A 23,721-nucleotide genomic window follows, 5' to 3' on the forward strand; every position below is an offset into this window, starting at 1 on the left:
ATTCAGCTCATCAGCTAATTAGCAAGGCCTTCGTGAACTGAATTCAGAGTGTTAGATGAGGGTAAAAGCTAATCTCCGCAGCACTTGGGCCTGGAAGGTCCCCAGTTTGACATGCTTGCCCTACAGGGAACAATCTTAAATATGACAGTTTTTGCCATTTTAGTGCACAATTTCTGTTTATTTTCTGACTAATTTTCAATTTAAGTTTAACATATAAGAAATACAACTTTTGCACATATTTTTGTCCCAGTACATAAATTCAGCAAATAAACAATAACTATGCATTACAACGCAAAGAACTGTGAGGCTGTGTTAACAGCAAAACATATCATCTGACCGGGGCACCCAAATTTTTTCATATGACTGTATGCAATAAAGAAGAGTCAAAATGCAGATGCAGCAGAATGATAAATGATTGATCCAGTCAAAGTGGAACTCATTTCACCCACTAATCATAAGCTTTGCGTTGTAATAAACTTGGCAAGAACAGAAGAAAGATGCCAGTAATAAATGAATAAAGCATGGATGGCTCGCAGTTAATTAGAGCCTTGTTTGAGTTTAAGACGAGAGAGAGATGATTTAGGCGTGCAGTTTGCCTGATGCTCATTGGCAGGCATACGCCTCCATTACTTGTTAGCTATGTTACAGCTCCTCACAGCTCCAGTGTAAAACTAAAGAAGCCACTAAAGAAACAGACAAGAAACAGATAAGCTAAAACTGTACAGTTCTGTAAACTGAACTACATCCACTGCATAGCTACATATGTAAATGTAAATCTGCTAGATATGAATTATTAAGACTGAAAGACTATTGCATGAATGGCTCCCCAAGACTTTGGTTTAAACTTACAATTTAAGTCTGAGGACAACTTACAGGCTCGCTTTCCGGACTTTTAAGCTCGGTTTGAGCACTTAAAGGCTAAGTTTGAGGTATTTTAGTCTAGGCTTGAGAGTTTTTAGCCTAAGTTTAAAGATATATAGGCTAAACCTGAGCACCAAGTTTGAGACTCACAGATTACGTTTTAAGATTTGTAGGCTAAGTTTGAGGGCTTTTAGGCCAAGCTTGAGGACATTTAGCCTAAGCTTAATTTCAGGACTTAGGTTAAGTTTGAGGTCTTTTAGGCTTAGTTTAATAACTTTTAGGCTTAGTTTGATGACTTTTGGGCTGTTTGATTACTTTTAGGCTATGTTTAAGGACTTAGGTTAAGTTTAAGGACTTTTCTGCAACATCTAACATTTGAGGACTTAAAGGTTGTATGAGGACTTTTAGGCTTCATCTGAAGATCTTTCGGCTATGTTTGAGAGTTTTTAGGCTAAGTTTAAAAATATATAGGCTAAATTTGAGGACTTTTAGGCCAAGTTCAAGACTTACAGATTAAGTTTGAGGACGTTTAGGCTACATTTGAGGGCCTTCAGGTTAAGTTTGAGGACTTTTAGCCTATGTTTTATTTCAGGACTTTGGTTAAGTTTGAAGACTTTTAGGCTAAGTTTGAGGACTTTTAGCCCATGTTTGAGGACTTAGGTCAAGTTTAGGGACTTTTAGGCTATGTTTGCAGATTTTCAGGCTATGTATGAGGACTTCTGGGCTGCATTTAGGGTCTTTTAGGCCATGTTTGAGGCCTTTCAGGATTTTTAACCTAAGTCTGAGCAGTTAAAGGCTCTGTTAGAGAACGTGTCTTCAGTTAACACTGGTTATATCATGCAGTGAATGTAGATTGATCTGATACACTTAGGTGTAAACGGTGATGTTGCCTACAACCCATAAACTGTGATTTGTGATGAATGTCATGCACTTTCATATCCATATTACCCAACACACAGCAGATTACCATACCTAAGGCAATAGTTACACTGGAATAAGGAAAGTTATAATATCAGGACTTATTGGAATATATTAAATTAATTGCCTTCCATATAATATACCATTAAGAAAATGAGAGGTCTCTGCAAATATTAAAACATGATCAAATTAGTGACTTAATCTGTACATGAATAGTTCTGTAACCTGTAAAGTGTAAAGAGATATTTAGAAAAAATCTCAATTTTAAGCTGTTCTGAGAAATAAAAATATCTTGAATGAATTATGCATGAATGGACTAGCTGTGAGGCCATACAATGACTCCAACAAAAAATAATAGATAATAACCTTAAACTTAGTTTTTTTATCTATTTTTTTTTCAATATATCCACACAACCTTGTGAGGTCCAGCAATTAGTGTTTTATCTGGGTGGTCCTTCCAGGTGTAGTAATATACTTCATACAGTCACGCTTTACATGCAATAAAGGTCATTACTTTTTCTTTGAAGTTTATTACATCTACTCCATATAAAAACATAACGTTCAGTGCACCTTGGCTCACAATGGCATCATCCATACCTCTGTGCATTTATGGGAACTTCCAATCCACACCTTCATCAAACTCTCGGAAGTTTCTGAATCATTCATGCAGCACTAGGCCTGCTTTACATCGCACTCTGTAATCACTACTGAATGCTATCTTATCTTTCTTATATATGATTGACACTCAATACAAAACCAAAACCATGTTAATCATTAAACATTTACTTACATTCCTATTTCAGCTAAACCAGTTCAGTGGGAAACTGAGTTGACCCACTGAGCTCAAAAAAGCTAAATCCTCATCTTTTTTTAAATAATGGACGTAAGGTAGTGGGGTCAAACCTAACATTAGACAGGGGATTACCTATCATTTAAACCAAGAAAACGAGGAAAATACTGCACTTTTCAGGTTTCTGAGCGTATTTTCAATTAATTCCTAGAAATGGTTGTGACCATTCAGGCTACACTAAAAAGAACAAAAGCCAAGCGGTGAACTGCACAAGCTGACTTCCATTTAGCATGACTAATACACATCCTATAACATTCCGAGGCTCATGTGTTTTTCCATTTCCAGTAACACTGTGTTTGAGTGACAGAATGAGAATCATAAACAGAGGGAAAGAATAAATGTGGTTAGGCTCACAAAGCTGATCAACCACAATGACATAAATCCTCCCATACTTACTGCCATAAATGACACTAACACTTGACACTTGAAATATTAGGCTCAATTTGTTGGAAAGGCTGGGAGCTCTTTTTTTTTTTAAAACATGCATCAATCAAATGTTAAAAGTCATTCAGGGTCGTTTGATGTCAAGTGCATCATAAACAACGCACTCTTTACTCTTTATATGTATGTATGTACAAACTACAACAAAGCAGTGTCGCAGGCATCAATGTACTGATAGCAATGTCGTGTAATAACGTTCTTCGAGGCAGCCTTTAGAGGCATAAAAAAGGGTTCCTCTCACCACCACTGTGAACAATTCTGACTCGTTAAGTGTCTCCAGCCCTGAGCATTTCACATTAAACCATTCTGAACGGAGTTGATTTAGTCTCAGTGGTTTCCTTTTTTTCAGAATTCGGTTGAATTTCCCTTCAACTTTCCTCCAGCTGCTCCTTCGGGAACTAGAGAAGAAAACTCACGTGACACGCTCGAACCTCTCGCCTTACGTCAGTCTACAGGACGCGTCGTTTTATTTCCCACCTGTATTCCGACAAGAACTATCGCTTCGCGGGAGGCGGGGCTTGTCTGAATGCAGGTGGAGGGAAATAACGGACGCAGAGTGGAAAATCACTGAGAGGAATCGTAGCGGTAGATTTAACTTTCGACGTTAAAATATTTGGCCACAAACACTTATTAACACCTTGTTATTCTTATTGTTTATTAAAGACTGATTTCATCATGTCGGCGCTTAACGTTACGTTGCTTGCGACCACGCAGAGTGAAAAGCCAAAAGCCAAGAGATGAACTGCACAAGCTAACTTTACATTAGCATGACTGTACACATCCTATAGCATTGCAGGGATCATGTGTTTTTTTCCATTTCCAGTAACACTGCCTGAGGGAGGGAGGGAGGGAGGGAGGGGAGGGAGGAGAGAGAGAGAGAGAGAGAGAGAGTCATAAACAGAGGCAAACAATAAATGTGATTAGGCTACATATTCACTCTTAAAGTTAATCCACCATAAAATACAGCCATGTCGAAACAACGTCACATAAATCTCCCAAGCTTCCTGCCCTAAACTGATAATGCATAAGAACTTTTCATTTGTAGGTGTAGTAAAAGCCTCTAAAATATTGAGGCTGTTGAGATATTAAGCTCAATTCGTTGGAAAGGATTTTATTTTCAAAGATATTACAATAGTTTATTTTTTTAGTTAATAATAATATATTTAAAAGCATTAATTAATATTTTAATCATACATTTTAACATGTAAATGAAATTAAATAATAAAATACATACATACAATAAAATTCTGTATTTAAATATATAGGCATAATTAAAATGTTAAAAGTCATTCAGGGTGGTTTGGTGTGAAGTGCATCATAAAAAACAACAACAACAACAAAAAAACCTCAGAAGCTCAGATTTCTTTACATTGGTTCTGATAGGAACCAGGGGTCACAATGCCTACAACACAAATATAGCCATTTTATTTACTATCCAAAATGGCCAGCGAACCTACACGTGTCTTCTGAGTTTTGATATGTTATGTTAAAAATAAGTTTTCTTTGGGTTTTTTGCCTTACAGTGCCCTTACAAGTACCTCTCAGTCACACACACACACACACACACACACACACACACACACATATATATATATATATATATATATATTAGGCCCAAACTACCATAAAACGATGTATTGATAACCATGTCATGCAATACATTTCTGTAAGGGAGCTTTTAGAGACATTAAACACTAAAAAAATAAAATTCTCTGGAACTGACGAAACTTTCTCATTAGACAGGCTGAATGAGCGCGTGACACGCTCCAATTTCCCACCTTACGTCAGTCTACAGGTCTTTTTATTTACCACCTGTAGTCGGACAAGGACAATCCCGCGTCTGAATACGGGTGGAGGGAAATAACGGAAACGATGGAAAAACACTGAGAGGAATCACAGTGGAAAAACACTGAGGAATCGCAGTGGTAGCTGAAGTTAACTTATGTTAAATATTAGAGTCGCTGTGTCGTCGCTGCAAACCTTTATTGGCCTATTTTTCTTCAGACTTTGTTTTTTAAAGCCACGTTTCATCATGTCGGCGCTTATTAAGTTTAAACTCATGCAGGCTAAACGTGTAGGTGAAGCTAATTTGCTGAAACAAAACAGTGAGGAACTTGCTGGGAAAAAGATGAACAGCACGTTGTGTACGAGTTCTAACAGTGTTCTGGCAGTTTAGGTACAAGAAACGTTGGTTGTTAATGAGGCCGGCTTTTTGAGCTGGAAAGCAAACACTCAGAGTAACCCTAGTCACATGCATGTTTATCCACCACTGGTCTAGTCATTTGTAATAGGCCCTATCTTTGAAATGGCACACATGGAAAAGTCCATGCAAGCAGTGGAAACCCCCTCTCTGCTGATATATCTGATATAGAGGTTGGAAAGCTTGTGCATAGCTTCTAATAAAAGACAGATACTGGATGTTCACAAACTGATATCTGAAGTGAAATCATCCTAAATCTCAGTATTCTTACTATCTCTCATTTTGAGATTTTTGTATTATTAAGAGCTTTGCAACTAAGTGTGACTTAATTTTATCTACTATACATACTAGTTATCTTGTTTCATTGGCAGATAACACTGTGGGTTAATAGTACTTTTGGCCTGAATTCAAATGAATTTTTAGATTTTTTTTTTTATCACCCAGTGATATTATGTCAGATGTCACATCACATGATTCTGTACAATGTCAACACTCACTGTTTCACTGGGGTTTTCTGCTGTATGATTTCCCTGAAACTTCCCTGCAATATTCTCGTACAACAGAGATTTTGTCTGCTTGTTTTCAAACTCCACATCTCTTACTTCTCTTTCAAAACCCCCTGCTCTGATCCTATTTATCTTTCAGATACATAAATCTACTGACAGTTTGATCCATTGCTCTGATGTTTTTTGTAAGTTGAAATATAGAATGTAAATAATGCCACAGATATGAGATATGAGGCTTACTTATGTCAAATGAAAAGCATACAAAAATATAGACACAAATTAGGTGCACTTGAGTTTTTACCAGTTATTTTGTGAAATGAAAAATGATCTGCCGATGAAATTTGCGGACTTCGTTACCCAGAAACAAGTTTAATAATCTCACATTGTTCTTACAGTTTGATACTTAGAACAATTTAATAAAGGAAGTATTTCAGATAATTTCACCTTCCAATAGGTCATTTTTTGCAGTGTAAGCTTTGGCTTAACAGGACGACTGTAAACTAAATCAGGCAGCATTGGGTTGTTATGGATGTGAAAGCTGGACAATACAAAAACCGAGACATGAAAAATATTGATGCCTTAGAACCTGTTTGCTTAGAAGTTGGTCGCATTTTTTGCTTCTCGCAATCCACTAATCTCAAACACATTCAGTGTTGTTGAGGTCTGGACGTTGGTCAGTCCATTGTTCTGACAACAGCAGCAGCTTCTTTGTTTGATTTGCAAATGTTCTTTTTTGTCTATCTTCTTCTCTCAGTAAGGGCTACTTGACAGCTACACATCCTTTCAGACTCATAGCACTGAGTTGTCTTCACACAGTGGAAGGATGGACAGAGATTTTTTCAGATCATAAGCAAGGGTGGATGGTTGTTTGGGGTCCCATTTTCTCTGTATCTTTTAATAATTTTTTGAACTTCAGTTTTGGAAACCTCCCCTTCTCTAGGCACGTACACCAGCTACTATTGATCAGATAAACCAAATGAAATAACATTTAGTCAGGTTTATTTAAGTTTATTTATTTATTTTACAAAAAAGTTTTCCATTTATAATGTATGATATAAAATAAAAAGAATGTACAACAATGATATCTTACAAAGGTTATTTATAAAGTGTTATTAAAATAATAATAAAACACTGTTACATTTAAAGCTTACAATACAAGGTAAACACTTCAGAGAGAGCTTTAATTAAGATTTGACAAGAGATAAATCGAAGAAACAATTCAAGTAACATTTCATTTCTTCAATGTTGAGACTTCAGAGTTTTACAGAGTGGCCACATTAAACCAGCCTGATAAAGCAAACATGTACAATGGTGTGTAAAAGAGAGTCTTCCGCTTCCCCAAAACTGTGCTTTCCTTTCTCATTACACATTCTCAATTGTATGACCTCTTACTATTACCTGGTAATCTTGTGCAAAGTGGTATTTCTGCTCCTTCTCTTTCCAAAATTCTTTTGGCCAGCCTTCACTGTAGAGGTCATGCTGGTGCCTGTCCAGCATACCACGACTTCTCCAAGTGTCCAAGCTATTTTCAAACTTCAGTAAACAGAGTTTTAACAAACTATATGGTAAACAGTGCTCAATGAAAGTAAAACCTATTCTCCCATGTTATACAGTTATACTGAATAGTTGAGTATGGAATGGTCCATTTTCTTTAGCAAATAATTTATTCAAAAATATATTTTACATTTTTGGGTGGACTTCCCCTCCAAATATAAAACAGTCCCTATGCTTTACCAAACCCCTGCAGAATCTCTGACGGCTCTCAGCAGCATCGTGTTGAGTTCTGCTTGACTTCTGACCCCTCTGGGTAGGAACAGTCCCATCATGCATGTGGATGCGTGTGGTAGCCGACAGCCTCGTCCTTCAGGCTGGTAAAAGTTGATGCTGGGTTTCTGGGGGAATCCCAGCGCTGGAATTTCATCTGCTGCCGTAATGAATGTGAGCAGCTCTTCAAAACGTAGTTCTGTTTTTTTATCTATGGAAAAATTGAAAATTCATTTTTATTTAATATGTTTCAGCTGCATTTTATTTATTTCCCTGAAGTGCACTAATGACATTTGTGTGGGTTTGTGCACCAAAAGCAATCTGTTCATTTTGACATGACCTTTTTCCAACCTCTCTTTATCCCTCAGAATCACACAGGCTGTTTTGTTACCTTGTTTTTAAGACCAGTATATGTAAATAAATCTGATTGACTGCCCCACACTGTGCCTGATTTAAAAAGCAAGTAAGGCTGAAACACTACTTATAACTTGAATGTGAAGGGCTAACCTACATTTATTTATTTATTTTTTTGGTTATATCACCAAAGACATTCAAAATTAGCTGTTTTTGCAGCTTAGTCTCCATATAGGGACTGTCTGGACTGGGGACTGGACAGTACATTCTAAACTTTAACATATCAACCTTTTATTTAAAAAGTTCTGACTCTTTTTAGGAAATCATTTTCCACGACTCAGTTCTTGGCTTATATCGTTGCTGTTGGAACAAAACCTTACATCTCCAAATGACCAACTTCACAGGAGAAGGAAAAGTGTTCTTGTTTTTACACTACACTGTACAAAGATTTTATTCCAAATACTGTTGGACTGTTTCTGTTTTTTGTCCCAACAGCAAAGACATACATGACATCTGTTTCTCACAAAAGGTTATCTTAAAATATGCATTGCTGACATTGTTAACATAAATGTCAACAGTACAAACCCTAATCACTCCTTAGTGACAGAATGACATGCTCCTCAACGAATCATCATTCGATCACAGTTCCATCAAAACATTAGAAATGTATGGTACACACAACAAACAGCATGTGTTAATGTAGCCTCGCTCTATCGGCCGTTCTGAAACACTGAAGCTTTCTAAACTACAATAGGTATGAACCGACTCTCAAATTTGACATTAATATCAGCTAAAAATAGGGCGAAAATAGGCAATCTTAGTGTCTTAATGGACCAACTTTACACTTTTTTTGTCAATTTTGTTGTCAATTATCGTATTTTCCAAGTATTTTCCAAGTATTTTCCATGACGGGAAAACTGCATGCTTAAGAAAGATGGTTCTTCAATGGTTCTTTAGTGAAGAAAATGGTTCAGTAGAGAACCATTTTGCATGATTAAAGGGTTCTATGCATCATGAAAGGGGTCTTCAGACAGAATGTGTTGTATATGGTTCTACATAGCACCTTTCTGAGTTCTATATAACACCAAAAGCGTTCTTGACTTTGTAACAATAGAAGAACCCTTTTAGTTGATATATAGAACCCTTTTCAAAAAGGTTCTGTATAGCACCGTCTTCAGGATATTCTCTTTCAAGATGAAGAACCCTTCCACGATTCACACACACACACACACACACACATACACATCTTCTAAGCCGCTTCTCCTTCTGGGTTGCGGTGGGGTGCTGGAGCCTATCCCAGCTGTCATCGGGCAGAAGGCAGGATACAACCCTGGACAGGTCGCCAGTCCATTGCAGGGCAGACAGACAGACATACACATTCACGCACACACAGGGGCAATTTAGCATGTCCAATTGGCCTGACTGCATGTCTTTGGACTGTGGGAGGAAACCCATGCGGACACGGAGAGAACATGCAAACTCCACACAGAAAGGATCCTGGTCGCCCAGCTGGGGAATCGAACCCAGGCCCTTCTTGCTGTGAGGCGACAGCGCTACCCACCGCGCACTAAAGAATGACTAAAGAACCCTTGAAGAACCACCTTTTTTAAGTGTGTAGTCCATAATTTGGCAAATTCTCCAGGTTGTTTGGGACTTGCAATGACATGGGCCATATAACTTCTTAATTTTCTGCATCATAGTTTCAACATACTGTGGCATTTTATATATCAACTGTTGATCAATCTTCCACCAAATAATTAACATGTTCAAACATAAAGGACATTTCCAGAATATGATGCTCACCCTCAATCATCTTCAGAACCAGCTCCCAGTAGTAGATGGTCTGCTCTTCTTCCTGTCTCTTGTTGGTCCCTTCTGTGCTCCAGCTGATCTGGAAGAGAGCCCTGAATGAAGCTCTGGATATGGGCTCATTCATGTTGATAAAAATGGGCAGGAAATCGATCCAGTTTGCGTTCACCATGTCCCACAGTCTTCCATATGAGTTCAGACCCTCAGTGAACTGATTGATCATATTCGACACCCTGAAAATTGAGAAAGGTTTTGAGATGATACTCCACACAATGAATATAAAAATATGTAACTGTGTATTATGACACTGAGACTGTCTCATAGAGCAGGTATATCAGGGACTGATGAGCTGCTAGATTTCATTCCAAGCAAAACCACAAACAGATACTTCTGAAGACCTTGATAAACTGGATTTGGCTTACAATATTAATGCCAGAACCAAACACTAATCAAGTGGTCCATAGGTAAGAGCATGTAGGCACTTTAGTGCGTGCAATTTAATCTAGGAATGGTCATTTCATTCAATATGTATTCCAATTTACAAGGCGTAATTTAAACAATATTTTAAAAAATAACCCCTGCCCATCTCTGTTACTTAGAGGTCTACAAAGGCTGTAATTACGGATTTCCTTGGAAAAACTCCTAACATTACACTACACCTGCTTTCCTCTGAAATATTATTAGACGGTCTTTGTGGATAAAAGTGACCACCATATGGTTTAAATGATTTAAATTTCAGTCACGTTCAGGTTTTCCTTTTTTCCCCTGGAGCCCTTGCCCCTCAGAATGTCTCTGCATATGCATGCAGGGCTTAAACCCAGATCAAAAATCCATATTAGGTTACCTTAAATTTACAGAGAAAGGCCTTCAAATTTTAAGATAACACAAACAAGTGCTAATCATCTGTTTTCAGCTCAGCTAACGTTAGTCGTCTAGTTACATCATTTACTTTTTACTTCATACCTTTCAGCTCACAATATTTTTTTAACTGATATCATAATAAATTCATTTTTTAATTTTTTAAATTAAAAAATGGTAAAAGTTTTGTTCCATTAAATCTGAGTGTAAAAATGAACTTGAGCTTGATGTTTATTGGTGCTTTTCTGTGATGCTTCCTATGTGCTATATCTGCGCTTTGTACTGTCTGTTAAACAGCATTGCACGCCTGCCCCGGTGTGCACTAGCCTTTAGACGGCTGCAGTAGTCTTTCTTTGCTGTTTTTTTTCTTTGGACTAAAACAGGTAAACTCAGTATCCTCTAGTAAAGTTCAGACATCTCATGATTCTTAAATATGACCGTGTACAATATACAAACATTTAAGACTTTTTGAAAAATTGATAATTCAGATATATTCCTAACATATACTTGCCATGCCTGCAGAATCTTGACATTGATCATTTATCAATTTTTATAAAATTAACAAATATTAATTTAATATGTTATACAACATCTAAAAAGACTTTGAGAGCCTTGAGACATTAGCTAAAAAACTGTTAGCCTAGTTGAAAGCCTTAACTAATAGTTCATTAGCACAAGTGGTAACATTACCAGTGTGGACTCATTTTGTGTCTACAAATGCCTGGCAAATATTTACAGAACATCACTATAAAAATTCAAAATGCAATGTCAAATCGAAGTAAGAGATTATGGGGCATGAAAGGCAGCATGAATTATTAATAAAATGCTATTTTCCTGCCAAAAGAAGACAAAAACAAGGTTGAGATTATGTGAAAGAAACATAGTATGGACCACTGCTTTAAATGCTACAAAATTTGGAAATTTGGAGTTACAACATAATCTGAGAGACATCTGTACATACCTCAGATAAATGTAGTGCCTCACAACGTAGGAGTAAACTACAGGAATGTCTTCGATGGAAATTTTTGGTCCATAAATTCCTGGAAAACCACATTCACAGATCCAGTCTCCCAGTTCCTTTTGAAGAGCACGAAGGTGTGCAGATGTCCTACAGGACAAAATCTGAGGATTGGGAGTTCAGGTTAGCTAAGTATGCATATAAGAAAACACTGCTGAATAGATGGCATAATAGATTGATGGTAACAAGATGAAGAAGACAGCAAGTTAGGATGAAGCAGATACACAAATGAATAGGTAAATAGGTAAACAAGCCGGCTAACACTTACTTTTTGTACTTTTCCTTGGACATCTGCATCTGGGATGAGGCGCCAGTCGAACTCCATAAACTGCACCTCTTGACCACACATCATCTGGTAAAGACAAGGGTCTAGAGCCTTAAGTCCAGGACCACTGTGAATTATGGACCAAGCTACAAGTTTTCCAGCCTGCTCGTACTTGCGCTGCTGCAAAGCACTCTGGTCGTAGGTGAAGAATAAGTGTCCAGGTTTGCCCTCAAAAATGCCCAGACTGCCTTGTACCTCCATCATCAGGAGTCTGAAATTGATGTAGATGAGGGAAAATTTAGGTTCTGCAGGTATTAGCTAACAAATAGAATATGGTCCACTTTATATTATATGTTTAGGAGCAGAGTAGAGTAAATGTGTACTACCTAAAAAACTCCCTTCTTGGACCTCCGCTGTCAAAAGCCACCTCGCCAACAAACTCAATATGAGGGGTTTTAGTCCAGGAGAAGCTGCTGTTGGACAGAGCATCGATGGCACTCTTGAGCAGTCTTTTCCGACAAACAACCACATGGAACTCACTTGGGCTGAGATACTGCTGCTGGAACTCTCTCAGCAAAGACGTGACATCCATCTCCTCCTAATGATGACAGTGAAAGCTCAGAGGGACGTGCCTGGACTTTGCAAACTTTCATTCAAAGTCACATTTGTTTATGGGATATTAATGACTATACTATAAAAATAGCAGACAATGCACAGCAGTTCTTGTGTACCAAACATTTGGGCATATGAAGGCAACAGCCCCTTTAATAATTAGAGAAAATATCCATTAATTTTCCATGCTGTTACCATTGATGACTGACGGATCCTTTTAAGATCTTTCTTGGTTGTAGTCTGCCTGTGCTTGGTTTGGTCTGGTTCTTGTGTAGATACTGTTTGAGTAAAACAAGATGGAGCAGCTCTTGTCTGTGATGGTGGTTCTTCTCTGGAAAGTCTTCTAGTATCTGAGCACAAAAATGACAAAACACACAATCAGACACTTGTATTTAACAGCTCAGACATGCAGTAATATTGTCACAACTGTGCATCTGGACAGTTCCCTGGACAGTTTTATGAGTTTAGAACTGAAAAAGGCTGAAAAAGCTGTAAATACTAGTGATAAACTCGGGCAGGTTCTATTTCACGCAAGTTCACGAGTAGTGATGTATCGTTACCTTCGATACTACACCAACACATGCAGTGAGCAGTGTCACTGCTCCAACCCAACTAGTATACAGTGACTCCAAAAGTATATGGACACTTGAACCATTTAAGCATTGGTAAACTTTGATGAAGTTCTTTATAAAATGTCGAAAGTGCTCATATTCTATATTTTTCTTGTATTTTACTTTTTATATTTATTTATCTTGTGATGTTTATGTGATTCACTTAATTGATCGTAATTCCTTTTTGCATTTTCCATCATCTCTTTATTCCTTCCAAATTAACAGGCTGGTTTTGTTACTGTGCCTTTACGACCAACATATGTAAATGATCTCTATTCTGATTGGATGCCCAGTATTGTGTCTTAAAAAAACTGTCCAGAATGAAACATTCCTTGTAACTTCAATATTAATTGATATTAATGGTGATAAACTTTGGTAGGCTGATACAAGGAAATGCATTTGTTTTCGTGGCATCATAAAAACAGTGAATTGCCAAAAGGTTATTTTTAGAGCTTAATTCCAAAAACATTTCAAAAACATGTGGAAAATGTGGTTTTCCATGATATGGGCCTGTTAACAAAATGATATTTCTTTCAGAGAAAACCACTTTTAGCACAACATCAAACTGATGGTAGACATTTGGACCCACTGTACATATTGTTCAGGTGACAAAATTACTAATTGCCAGCAGTTATTGCAGCCCATCTCAACAAACATCTTGTAAAAATGCTACTATAAATGTCATGCTGGTGGTGAGCCAGACATTCCAGTGAAACCTGTTTTTTGCATGGGCCAGGAAGTTAAATTCAGCAAATAAACATTAATTATGCATTAAAATGTGCTTAAAATGTGCAGACGAGTATTCTCTGCATACGATGTATCAACGTATTTTCGCTAAAAAAAAAACCCAAAAAAGCATAACTTAACCAGGGCGCCCAAACCTTTGCATTTGACTGCACCTTCTGCTTCCACTCACTGAATTACTTTATGAGCTTCACCTGTCTTATGGGTCCACAGTATAAGAGTACAGTTACAGACCGTAGCAATCGGTTGTCATGCAAACCTTTTCAAACACCCACTATTCTTTCATCATTGGTCAGTTTCTGACCACAGCACCTCTGTTCACCAGATATTATTTGGGTGCTGGACCACTGTAGTGTTTGTGGCGCTGGTAGGTGTGTATCAGGTCCACCACTCAAAAATATCCAGCCAAGAGCATCTCTGTGGTCTGAAACTGACTAGTAACGGCATAACCAGAAGGTTGGTGTTTCTAAAAAAGTGGCCAGTGAATGTACAGGCGAATGTATCAGTGTAATCATCAGTACCAAACCTGACACAACCACATTCCCACCTGACTGTACATTGTTCTTGACGCTGAGGAAGTTTTTGTTAAGTCCTTGATCTTTCACTTTTGTTTCACCACTGCTGGACTGGCCTGGATCGGGGCATGATGTCCGATCTCCTTTCCTCGAACCTGGAGCACAAAAACACAAAAATAAACATGGATGGTGTTCCTAGTAATTTCTTTACAAGCTTAATTCCAAGCAAATGTGTGAATCAGTGAAGAAAGCAAGAAGGTTTTATCATAAATTTAGACAATTACCCAGGAGGCGCACTGCGCTGGTGCTCCCATACAGATCCAAGAAAACATAAAGTGGTTCATTTAGGTTTACTAGTCCTTTTGCTTTCATGTAAAATGTCTTCCCATCTGTTCCCTGAATCAGAGCATACTTTGCATGGTTCAACCAAAACGTGATGTATGCTCCAGGCTGGCACACTTCTGCAGGAACGGGCACCACACAGTACCCAGGGGTCTCTGTCAGGTGTGGTATAGCAGTTGGTGGGATCAGGTTGGCGTTGGGACGGTGGTTAGTGAAGCCGATGCGGAGTGCTCCGTCCAACAATGGAACTGCATCTTCGATACACACAGAGATTTTCTCCTTCACTTTTACCGGACGGCTGACGAAGACCAGGCCGTGCATGTTGCACGAGGCATCTCTCGAGGCAAGATGTCCACCCTGGTAAATGGTCACACGCTGCCCTTTCACTTCTTGAAGGAAACTCATCGGCCCCAGGCAGCGACTCCCGCAAACACGACCATGCTTCTCTGGAAATAAAAGGACAAGAGGCGTCAGTAACAAGTGAATCCATGAGTTTGCTAGCTCAATGCAGACCTAACGTAGAAGTTATTGTAGATAAAATTAATTATTACCATATTTCCAGAATATAGTTAACATTAATAAACTGTATGGACTAGTTCTTCTGTTTTAATCTTTCCTGCTTCTATTATTTTCTGTTTTCATTTATGTTGCTTCTATTTTCTTTTGTTTTCATCTTCCCTGCATTTTCTGGGAGCACGTTTTAGATGGTCTAAGCTGGTCTTTGATGGTCTGGGTGAGGGGTGCACAACTCTGGTCCTGGAGGGCTGGTGTCCAGCAAAGTCTGGAGGTTTCATTATGCTAAGACACCCATTAAACCTGGCAATTAACAGATGAGTGTAATTACGTGTGTCTGAGCAGGTAAACCAAACTCTGCTGGTCAGCGGTCCTCCAGGACTAGAGTTGTGCACCCCTGGTCTAGGTGGTTAACAAGCTGGACATCCAGCTGGACTAGACGAAAACAGAAAGTTCCTCTTGTGAAAAGAAAAAAGGAAATCATAGATCTTTATTTCTATATACCTAATTTTTTAGATAAAGTTAAACGTCCAGTAATCTGTAATGTGCTTTGATTGGTATAGCCGACTCATTCATTACAAAACCATGATCATTTAAGACTTTTGTTTATTCTGTTAAAAGTAAAAATCTAAAGTGTTTTTTAGGAATTTGGGGATAATATTGTTTTTTAGTGATCAGTGGATTTCACTGTGCAATATAGTGGACAATTTTGAAAAATGAACCTAATTATTATCAGGATAACAGAACCAAACAAAAAACTAAACATTCCCTATGTTTCAGAAAACCTATTTCTGTCTACAACACTGGTCTAGTGTATAAAATGTATTTAATATGTGTAATATGTCTAATATTATATTTACATCTATGTAAGATGTAGTAGAGCTTATTTAATGTTTTCTCAGTTTTTTTTTCAGTGACCTCAGTTGTTTCAACCATTTGTTCATTTTAGATATAGTAATGTAAATCAGCATGTATTCCCTGTGTTTAAAAAGCTTTGTTTCTTCTTCTTCATATTATTATTATTATAAAAATATAAACAAAATTATTAAATATCGTAAGAGCTGTTCTTGCAGAAATCCAGGTTTTTCCAAGAGTTCAGACACTTTTTCGTGTAGCTGCAAAAAAACACTAAAAAAAACGTTCTGCGCTTGATTTGTGTCTCATGTTGGTGATATGTTCATTTTTCAAAATCTCTCATATTTCATGTACAAATGTCCAGTATAATCTACTATAAATAATCCACGCATTACATTATTTAGTACATAGCAGAGAACATGTCTAATAAGATAAAATATATCGTTTTTAAAGTGTCCAGTCTCTGAGCAGGATAAACACATTTGCTTTAAAAGACTGACATCATCATCAAAAACCTAGCTGCAAATTTTCGAAAGTAGCCTAAGAAACATTATTGCCATGTAGGTTAAACGCTGTATTATTTCGTCTTTTGGTTAAAATGAGCCTGGACTGTTTCTCATACGCAATTTTGTGTGGTTTTCCCTGCATTTTGGCGGGTTTTGAACATTTTTTTGCTGGAAACTACAGAAGCAATCTGGGGAAACCTGTTTATGACACACTGCTAACCCCAAGGGCTAACCTGCTAACCTAGAAGACAATAAACGGATAATGAAAAGCTAGATATTTCAGGTTGACCCCTGCTGAATGCTATGAGCAGACAGGTATACTCACTCATGGCTCCTCTGTCTTCACCATACAGAGATGGCACTGTAGCTCACAGGCGAACTATAAAGAGCAAAATGTAGAGATTCTGCGTCTTGGTTTCTCCCCCGAACGTGCAATAAAGCTTCACCATCTTCGTCTGGAGAAATAAGCGTTCCTCAGGAGGAGAAAGGAAGGTGGGCGGGGCTACAGGCAGGCGGGAAGGTACGTTAGAAAAATTCCCAGATTAGAAAATCGGCCTACCTGCTCTGGGTGGAAGCATCAATGCGTGGCCACATACTTTGCTTTATCAGGGCCTTACAGACCTACTGAGAGCACGTCTATTGAACAGTGGACTCACCTTTAATATAAAACATAGAAACAGGAATAGTTTACTCTGAGAAAGGGGGGTGAAGGGAGTGAGCAGAGCGCTGTTATAATGCAGCACAGGTTTTTTTTCCACACGGTTGGTTCAGACATGCCTGGACAAGTCAATGTACGTCCACATTTTGGAGGTATAAACTGACACTCCTGTCTGTAATTAGTGAAACACCAACGCGCATGACCTGACTGACAACTGTAACTGCACCTTTCACTGCTCATTATTCACCAGGCTTCATGGAAATGGCTGCTCTTCACTGAAGACCGAAAGTCTGGCAAACAGGCTCTGGCTGTGGTAAGCACGCGATCTGTGTGGAACGCACCCATATAATTCAGATCATTTGCAAAAGTCTTAGGCCATCTGAGAAAATCACATCTGAAGCTATTTACCTGGACAGTGAGCACTTTAGTTATTGTCACGCACATGAACAATACTAAGACTCAACTTAACAAAATAAATAAATATATGTATATATATCAAATCCATATCATATTTCAGAATAAACCTCAGTGATTTCATTGGTATTAAATAGATTTATCATAGTGTTTTCCAGTGTAAGTGACCAATTTCTCATTACCAAAACACTAAAAATTAATCTGTTTTTTTTCACCACATTTTTTGATAATCTGTTTACTGTTGTCAGACAGTTTAAAGCTATTTGTTAAAACATATACATTAAAAAATGTATACTATTTTGCAAATTTAACTATCGATTATGTTGGTAATCAAGTAATATACAATAGATTATTTTGCAATAAATCAAACAGTTTTTTATGGCTGAACAATGGAAATTGGTTTAATTGAGCAGTAATTTATGATTCAAAGCATTTCAAGGATTCCAAACTATTTGACTGAAAAAGATTTTGAGAAATCTTGTCACAGCCATGCATTTCATTTCGTAGTGTTGTTAACTGCAGAAAACTTCACTTGATAAGCACCCAGAATACCACTGCTAGTAATTATATACATACATCATCGAAACCACTTATGCTTCTGGGTCGCGGTGGGGTGCTGGAGACTATCCCATCTGTCATTGGGCGGAAGGCAGGAAACACCCTGGACAGGTTGCACGCGAGAATACCACTGCTAGTAATTATATACATACATCATCTAAACCGCTTATCCTTCTGGGTCGCGGTGGGGTGCTGGAGCCTATCCCAGCTGTCATTGGGCGGAAGGCAGGATACACCCTGGACAGGTCACCAGTCCATCGCAGGGCAGACAGACAGACATACACAATCACACACACATTCACACCTAGGGGCAATTCAGCATTTCCAGTTGGCCTGACTGCATGTCTTTGGACTAGTAATATGCTAGTAATTATGCTAATGCTAATCCTAGTCCTTCTATGGGAATTTCAGTGCTATGTTGTGCGAAGGTAACAGTGGTTTACATTCATTTAGCACAAAGGCTGTAGTATTGCTTAGGCCAGCTCTACCTAAACACATCAATGTGAAGGATTTGTAGGTTGTAACATGTTGTAGTCCTTCTTTTAATGAAGTCTGTCTGAATGTTATTATAAGCCGTCTGCCGATCTGTTCAGCCTTCACCTAGTTAAACAGTACTAAAACATGCTAAAACGAGGCTTTGTAATGACATGTTTATAAGGACTGCTTATCATTTTAGTTATAAATTTATCACTAAGTTGATTCATTGAGAGTACATTTTAATCAATTTTTAATTGAGTAATTGATTTTAACTGAGCAGTTGTGAGCCCTAAACAACACACTGTGATGTAATGTGTGCCAGTGTGTTACTTTAACCATTTCCTTACCTTTTCTTGAGAAATTCCAGTATTTACAGTTACCATCCAATTCATAGTTAATCTAATTAGTCTTTCATTAAATCAAATCAGGTGTGCTGCTGATGGCAAAGCTGGCGGTCCACTGTCATTTTGCTCAGCCTTTTCTGGGTGGCCCACCAGTGGTGAAGCAGAATATTGGACAAAATTCCACTTATCATCACACTTTTTCCACTCACAATCAAATTTACTGATTTTTTCCTACTTTCCTGTCTTTAGTTATACTGTGTAAATTAGTTTAGTAAATAATTTTAATCTAGCAGAGTCAGGAAACAAAATGTTCTATAAAATTGTTTCATATCAGGCCTAGTCATGATTCTTTTTTCACATTTGTTTGTAATATTTTTCCTAGTTTATTTTTGTAAAATAAAAGTCTATGTGCATTCAAATAATCTGGGTCGTCCGAGGATTGATCAGCAGTGGCAAACAGTAAGCGGTGGTGCCCACCTCATCAAGCCAGCAGACCGATATATGCTTCCTATCTGGGCAGAAGCTGGAGTGAACGAAGACGTCAGTAACCAAATCTGTCGTCTTCTAACATATTAAGTCATATTAATAAATTAACTTCTCAAAAACAAAAAGAATCTTCCATTTTACAGTATTTATGTTAATTCATATTTATTTTAATGTTATATAGTGTATCTACAGGAAAAAACACACTCAGTGCCAAGAATAACAGATTCATTCTTATGGCTGTCCAAGACTTTTACACTATACAAAGAAACAAACTATAAGTTGGCTTGACAAAGTTGTTGCTGTGAAATCCCAGGTGGTGGCTAAGGTGTTGCTCTGTTATCCCAGGTGGTCGTTAAGATGTTACAAGGCCATTGCTATGGAATCGCAGGTGATTGCTAAGGTGTTGCTAGGCCACTGCTGTGGTATCGCATGTGGTAGCTAAGGTGTTGCTATGTTGTCCCAGATGGTTGCTAAGAAATTACAAGGATATTGCTATGGAAACGCAGGTGGATGCTAAGTTGTTGCTAGGCCATTGCTGTGGTATCCCACGTGGTAGCTAAGGTGTTGTTATGTTATCCCAGGTGGTTGCTAAGATGTTACAAGGCCATTTCTATGAAAATGCAGGTGGTTGCTAAGGTGTTACAAGGCCATTTCTATGAAAATGCAAGTGGTTGCTAAGGTGTTGCTAGGGTGTTGCTGTGGTTTCATTGTTCTAGCTCGAAAACTGCAACCCAGTACAAAAATAATGTAGAATAATAAAATGAAGACCAGTATGTTGGCTTTGTCAAGCCAACTTAAATATAAAATGTCAGATGTTCTGATAGAGGAAAGACTAGAGAAATTAACCAAGAGGGCCTATAAACTGAAAATGTGTCAACAACAATTAAATTACATTTTATGTTGAGGTAAATAAATCTATATATCGTTGCTGTCAGAACAAAATCTCCAGTTTTGTGGTTTGTTTTTTTTATTAACATTTTTGGAGATTCTGACAGCGACAATATTCAGTACCAGAACATCTAAACCATTAGGATCCATTTATCAAGAATACACAAAAATATCATTAGTGACCACTGGACTCCACAAGGAATCAACAGAAACATTTAATAGTTTCTATGATTTTTTCAGTGGAGAATTGCTTATCTCAATTATTATTAATAATAATTATTTATTATTTGTTAAAAAAAATGTGGATTTCGTTATATGTTGTTTTATAAAAGCAGTAAGCCTCTTTAGGCCTTGCGTTACAGTGATTTGTGAGGGGTAAAGGAGCTTAACACTCTTAAGTCATTGTAACGCACAGCCTCTTGTGGCTTATTGCTATATTTTTATTTTTATGCAGTGTGCAGATGTGTGGTGTTTATGTGCGTGATGGCTCATGGCATGATGAAACAAGATTTGTTTCGTTTTTGTGTTTTACGTGACAAGATCAGGTATAAAGGGATGTTTTTGCTTTCATTTTAACACCAAACATTTTATAAACACCAAACAGGCCTGGACCTATTCATCTCATGCCAAATGCTGTCCTTAAGACAAGTTAAGCAACTTGGGCATGCTGGGTAACTCCATCCAGATAATCCTCATAAGGAATGCTGAGTTATGTTGGTGGCCTGGCATCTGGGTGTGTAGGTGTTTGTGTACATGCACCTGACAGACAAGACGGTGATTTAAAGTACGTTTTAGTTGCCAGCTGTGCCACAGTCACTGCAGTGCCACTTTTAGCCTCCTTAGCGTACCTGCTTAGCTCTCATGAGCTGAACACATTTACACAGTTCTTTTCTCACACTAAATGTGGTCAGTCAGCCAGGATGTGTTTAGTATTTGAAGTTCTTTAGTTTTACACTCAAGCTTTAAGGCTAATGTAGCAAACCAGTAATGGAAGTGTAGTAATGCCAGTTAGCATTGTGCAAACTGCACACTGCTATTGTAGCAAATATGTCATGAAAGTGTATTAATGGCAATTAGCATCAGGCAAACTGCACACCAAAACCATGTTGAGTTGGTAATTAATGTCAAGCACACTTGCTTATGTGGTTTTTGATGCTGTATTACACACTGTTAAGTATACGAATGCACATATAGCTGAAAACATTAGTTGTAGCTCCAGTACAAAACTAAAGAAGCAAACCTCGTTTTGGCTGATCTGTGTTTCCAGTAAGGAGGAAACTGTGTGTTAAAATTACTTAAATCTCTACATCTTCTATGCACAAGGCTGTACACACGCAAGTCCTAACAGGGCTCTACTGCTGCAGAACAGGTTTTCTTTCCAGCGCAGATCACAAACTGTCCACCCTGTCTTTTATCTAGAATCAATGTTTTTCTATATGTGAATGCTTCCAGCATTGATGGGAGGGGCTTACTTGCAACCAGTTTCTCTCATAATAGTTGAGATTCTACTGTAGCTGTGGGCATTCCTGTGTAGAGGAATACAACGCATCCAAATAGTGATCGAGGCCTGCCTGCTCATATACACCAAAATGGAGTTATGAAATACTTTAGGAGGAGGACCATGCCTGAAGCTCCTCCTCTTTCAAATGTAACGTCTTGTAAATGTCCATCTTCGCCTCACGTTTCCCATGACAAAGCTTTCACACCCAATGAACACCCTATCTCTGCTCTGTTCCTCAGTCCCACCTTGGTTCATCAAGGGAGGTTCGTACTTCTGGCAAGCAGAAGGCGCCCAGAATCCAGCCCAGGTTCTCAGAATTCTTCACCCTCATAGAGTCACAAGGCTCTTCTTATATTTCAATCACAATTTGAATGCATGAGGCAAACTCTAACATTTTAAATGATAACAGTCTGGATAGCATTAAAAATAAGGTTATGCATTTTTGTAGTTTTGCTTTATTAAATTCGCTTCATACATTAACATATAATAAAATGTATTTTAGGGGCACGTTGGAATTTTTTTATCCCTCCGTGGAGAAAGTACAGTTTGTCAGATGCACTGTTAACATTGGTATTTGTTGCCCCCTTCAGGCAAATAGTGAACATGCAACCTAGTAGGTGCATGAACAGAAAAACATGCTGCTTTTAGTTTTTAAGATTTAAATTTGTATTTGTTTCCACATGAACAACATATATCATATTGAATTTGTTTTTATGGAAATTATGTACACAATTATGTACACATTTGAATCAAGTAAATTTAGTGCTGTTTTTCCATGGCTCACCGTCCAATTTATTAAAGACCTTTTCCTGGTCCAGGAGTTCCTCCACCCTGCATATTGTTTTCCCCACTCTAAAACATCCACTCCAGCTCAGGAAGAGCTTTTAATTAGTTCATTAGTTGCATCAGTCTAGGACCAGGATTCATCATTGTTCATTTTCTGACTATAGCACTGCTGATGTCCAGATATTAATGGGTGGCGGATCATTCTCAGCACAGTAGTGATGCTGACATGGCAGTGACATAGTAGTGTGTGTGGTGCTGGTATGAGTGTATCAGGCACCGCTTAAGTTTTGCTGATGTTTTTGCCAAGTGTCACTGCAAGATTGAGAGTGGACACCCCTGGACTGGAGGATAGATAGTCCAAAGAGATTTTAAAAGAATACATTTTTAAAAAGAAATATAACAGCCTAAAGAAGTACACACTACAATATACATTTATGTCCATACTCTTGAAATGCAAATCACTAAGTATTGCATATTTAAAAAGAGGTTACATCAACCATCTAGTGGTTACTGTGATTAAAAATTCCTGCCGTACACAACTTGAAATTTTCAGCTAAATACCCAAGGGACATTTATTTAGGTTGAGTGGTATGTATATTGAGATAATTTATTCATTAAGCTGGGTAAAATCAATAAATGCATGAAAATTGTAACATCTGCCTTATAATGAATGGAATATAAAACAGTTTAAACCAAAGACAGAGTAAAAAGGGGTGAATCCACATGACTGTCTAGTGCTGTACAGATTCATGATGAGAAATAAGGGTGAGAAAGTGCCCTTCAAAGTAGACTATTTGCCCTTAATGATTGTAGTTAGGATATCAAGAAGAAAATTAACATGAAAGAGAGACACTGTTCAGTCTTGGATATTTTGTGAACCTTCTGTAGGTTATGTCTTAACATCTCGAACATTTGTCTGTTTTGCAGCTGACTAGTAAATCTAAGGCTAACCAGTCACAGACTAACCAATCTAAGGCTAACCAGTCAAAGACTAATAAATCTAAGGCTAACCAGTCACAGACTAACCAATCTAAGTCTAACCAGTCACAGACTAACCAATCTAAGCC

At 37.9% G+C, this 23,721-nt stretch overlaps 1 protein-coding gene across 1 annotated transcript; it reads right to left on the reverse strand.

The window, feature by feature from the left end:
• Positions 1–6,845: 6,845 nt before the first annotated feature.
• On the reverse strand, positions 6,846–17,000 carry LOC118812897 (G2/M phase-specific E3 ubiquitin-protein ligase-like). Its single transcript, XM_036578008.1, has 9 exons — positions 16,868–17,000; positions 14,611–15,114; positions 14,359–14,481; positions 12,652–12,806; positions 12,231–12,442; positions 11,848–12,115; positions 11,523–11,683; positions 9,698–9,936; positions 6,846–7,751 (listed from the first exon to the last, which is right to left on the reverse strand). The coding sequence occupies exons 1-9, from the start codon at positions 16,869–16,871 to the stop codon at positions 7,507–7,509; spliced, it is 1,911 nt and encodes a 636-aa protein (XP_036433901.1). The 5' UTR covers positions 16,872–17,000; the 3' UTR covers positions 6,846–7,506.
• Positions 17,001–23,721: the final 6,721 nt, after the last annotated feature.

Source organism: Colossoma macropomum, unplaced genomic scaffold (assembly GCF_904425465.1).
Source record: "Colossoma macropomum unplaced genomic scaffold, Colossoma_macropomum, whole genome shotgun sequence".
NCBI lineage: Eukaryota > Metazoa > Chordata > Actinopteri > Characiformes > Serrasalmidae > Colossoma > Colossoma macropomum.